We start from the raw sequence: 1,525 nt of genomic DNA on the forward strand, positions 1-1,525 counted from the left end.
TTGCATGTGAAAAATTATGTATTCTTCAAATATTATCTAATTAAGAGTGTTTTTGTTTGTACATGTAGAACACTTTTCATATATTAGTAATCATCTCTTTCACCGTAGTTTTTGGAAAGGTAGAACATAAATTTTGGAAATTAGAGGAGTCGAAAACAAATCGAAAATGAAATTGTAGAAGACAAAAACGGTGAAAAAGAGAGTTAAATTATTATTAAAAATTGAACTCGAAATATTCAATCCAATATGAATTTTTGTTGCATTGCAAACTCAATCCATTAAACATTTCCAAATAGTAAAATCCGGACTAAAATATGTTAAGGGGTAAATAGGAAGGGGAAAAAAAAAAAGGAATAAATACAAAATTGTAATTGAAACCTAAGGGAAAACAAAAATTCAAAAAACTTTTTTAATTTTCATCCTCCGTCACACTCGTTTGCTTCTTCAAACTCTTAAGCAATTTGGGCCTAGGATTCATGGGCTTCAAAAACCCAGCTTGTAACCTAACCATTTCCCTCAAAACCCCAATCAATTTCTCCTCAACCGCCGCCCCATCCAACTCCATCACTCTCAAACACCTCGCCACCGCCTCCATCGTACTAACACATCCGCCGTGCGGTTCCTTCCTCAGAATCAACTCCGAATCAAATATGCTTCCGCCTTCAACACTCTCATCGATGTCCAAACAAACTCTCCTCGCAAACCTCGACAGATACTCCTCGCTCGATCGCACCATCTCCTTCGCATGTTTCCACGTTCCGTCGAACGCTATTAGGACCAGATCTTCAGTTATGTTTAGATCCGAGATGTTGATGGGCGGCGAGGAGTGAGGTGTAGGCGGGAAAAGGAAGACAGCGTGAGGGGATTGGTCGAGGAGTTTGGAGAGACCGGGCTTGAGGCGGCGATTGACGATGGTGGTTGCGTTGAGGAGGCATTTGGTGAGGATTGGTGTAGTGGAGAGCTTGTGTTGTGATTCGTGAGGATGTTGTAGTATGATGATTTTTGTTTTTGTTGCGATTGGTGGAGATGGAAGGAATTTGCAGAGGCAGACTGGTTGTGGACGGTTGCAATTAGAGCAAATTGACCGCCGAGGTGGCGTGGACGACGACGAATATCCGGCGGCTAAGTCGTGGTTGTTTCTTGACTCCATGCCTTTGGAGAAAACGATGTCGTTTGAATGATGCTTCCACTAGGATCCTTTTAGGGTAAGGCATGATAGGATCTAAGGGGTGTTTGCTGTTAAGTTCCGTTGAAAAATGAAAAACAATCTAATTTGAAATCTTATTATACAATCAAAACTCTTATATATATATAAATATTATAATTGAAATCCTTTATGAACATTGTACATAAATAATTCTACAAAGTTTTAAACATATATTAAATTAATTCCTATAAAGTTACTAAAATAGAAGTCTTGCAAATAGAGACATAGAAGTTTTAAAATCAATAAAAAATAATTGATACAAACATGGAAGTTTCAAAATCCACCTAACATAAATAAGTCTTATAATTATACAAACTT

General features: G+C 37.6%; 1 protein-coding gene across 1 annotated transcript; it reads right to left on the minus strand.

Annotated features, from left to right (window-relative positions):
- Positions 1-233: 233 nt before the first annotated feature.
- On the minus strand, positions 234-1,316 carry LOC101214345 (DTW domain-containing protein 2). Its single transcript, XM_004149352.3, has one exon. It carries the CDS (start codon positions 1,148-1,150, stop codon positions 410-412), a length of 741 nt encoding a protein of 246 aa, XP_004149400.1. The 5' UTR covers positions 1,151-1,316; the 3' UTR covers positions 234-409.
- Between the last annotated feature and the right edge of the window lie 209 nt (positions 1,317-1,525).

Source organism: Cucumis sativus, chromosome 4, assembly GCF_000004075.3.
Source record: "Cucumis sativus cultivar 9930 chromosome 4, Cucumber_9930_V3, whole genome shotgun sequence".
Lineage (NCBI taxonomy): Eukaryota > Viridiplantae > Streptophyta > Magnoliopsida > Cucurbitales > Cucurbitaceae > Cucumis > Cucumis sativus.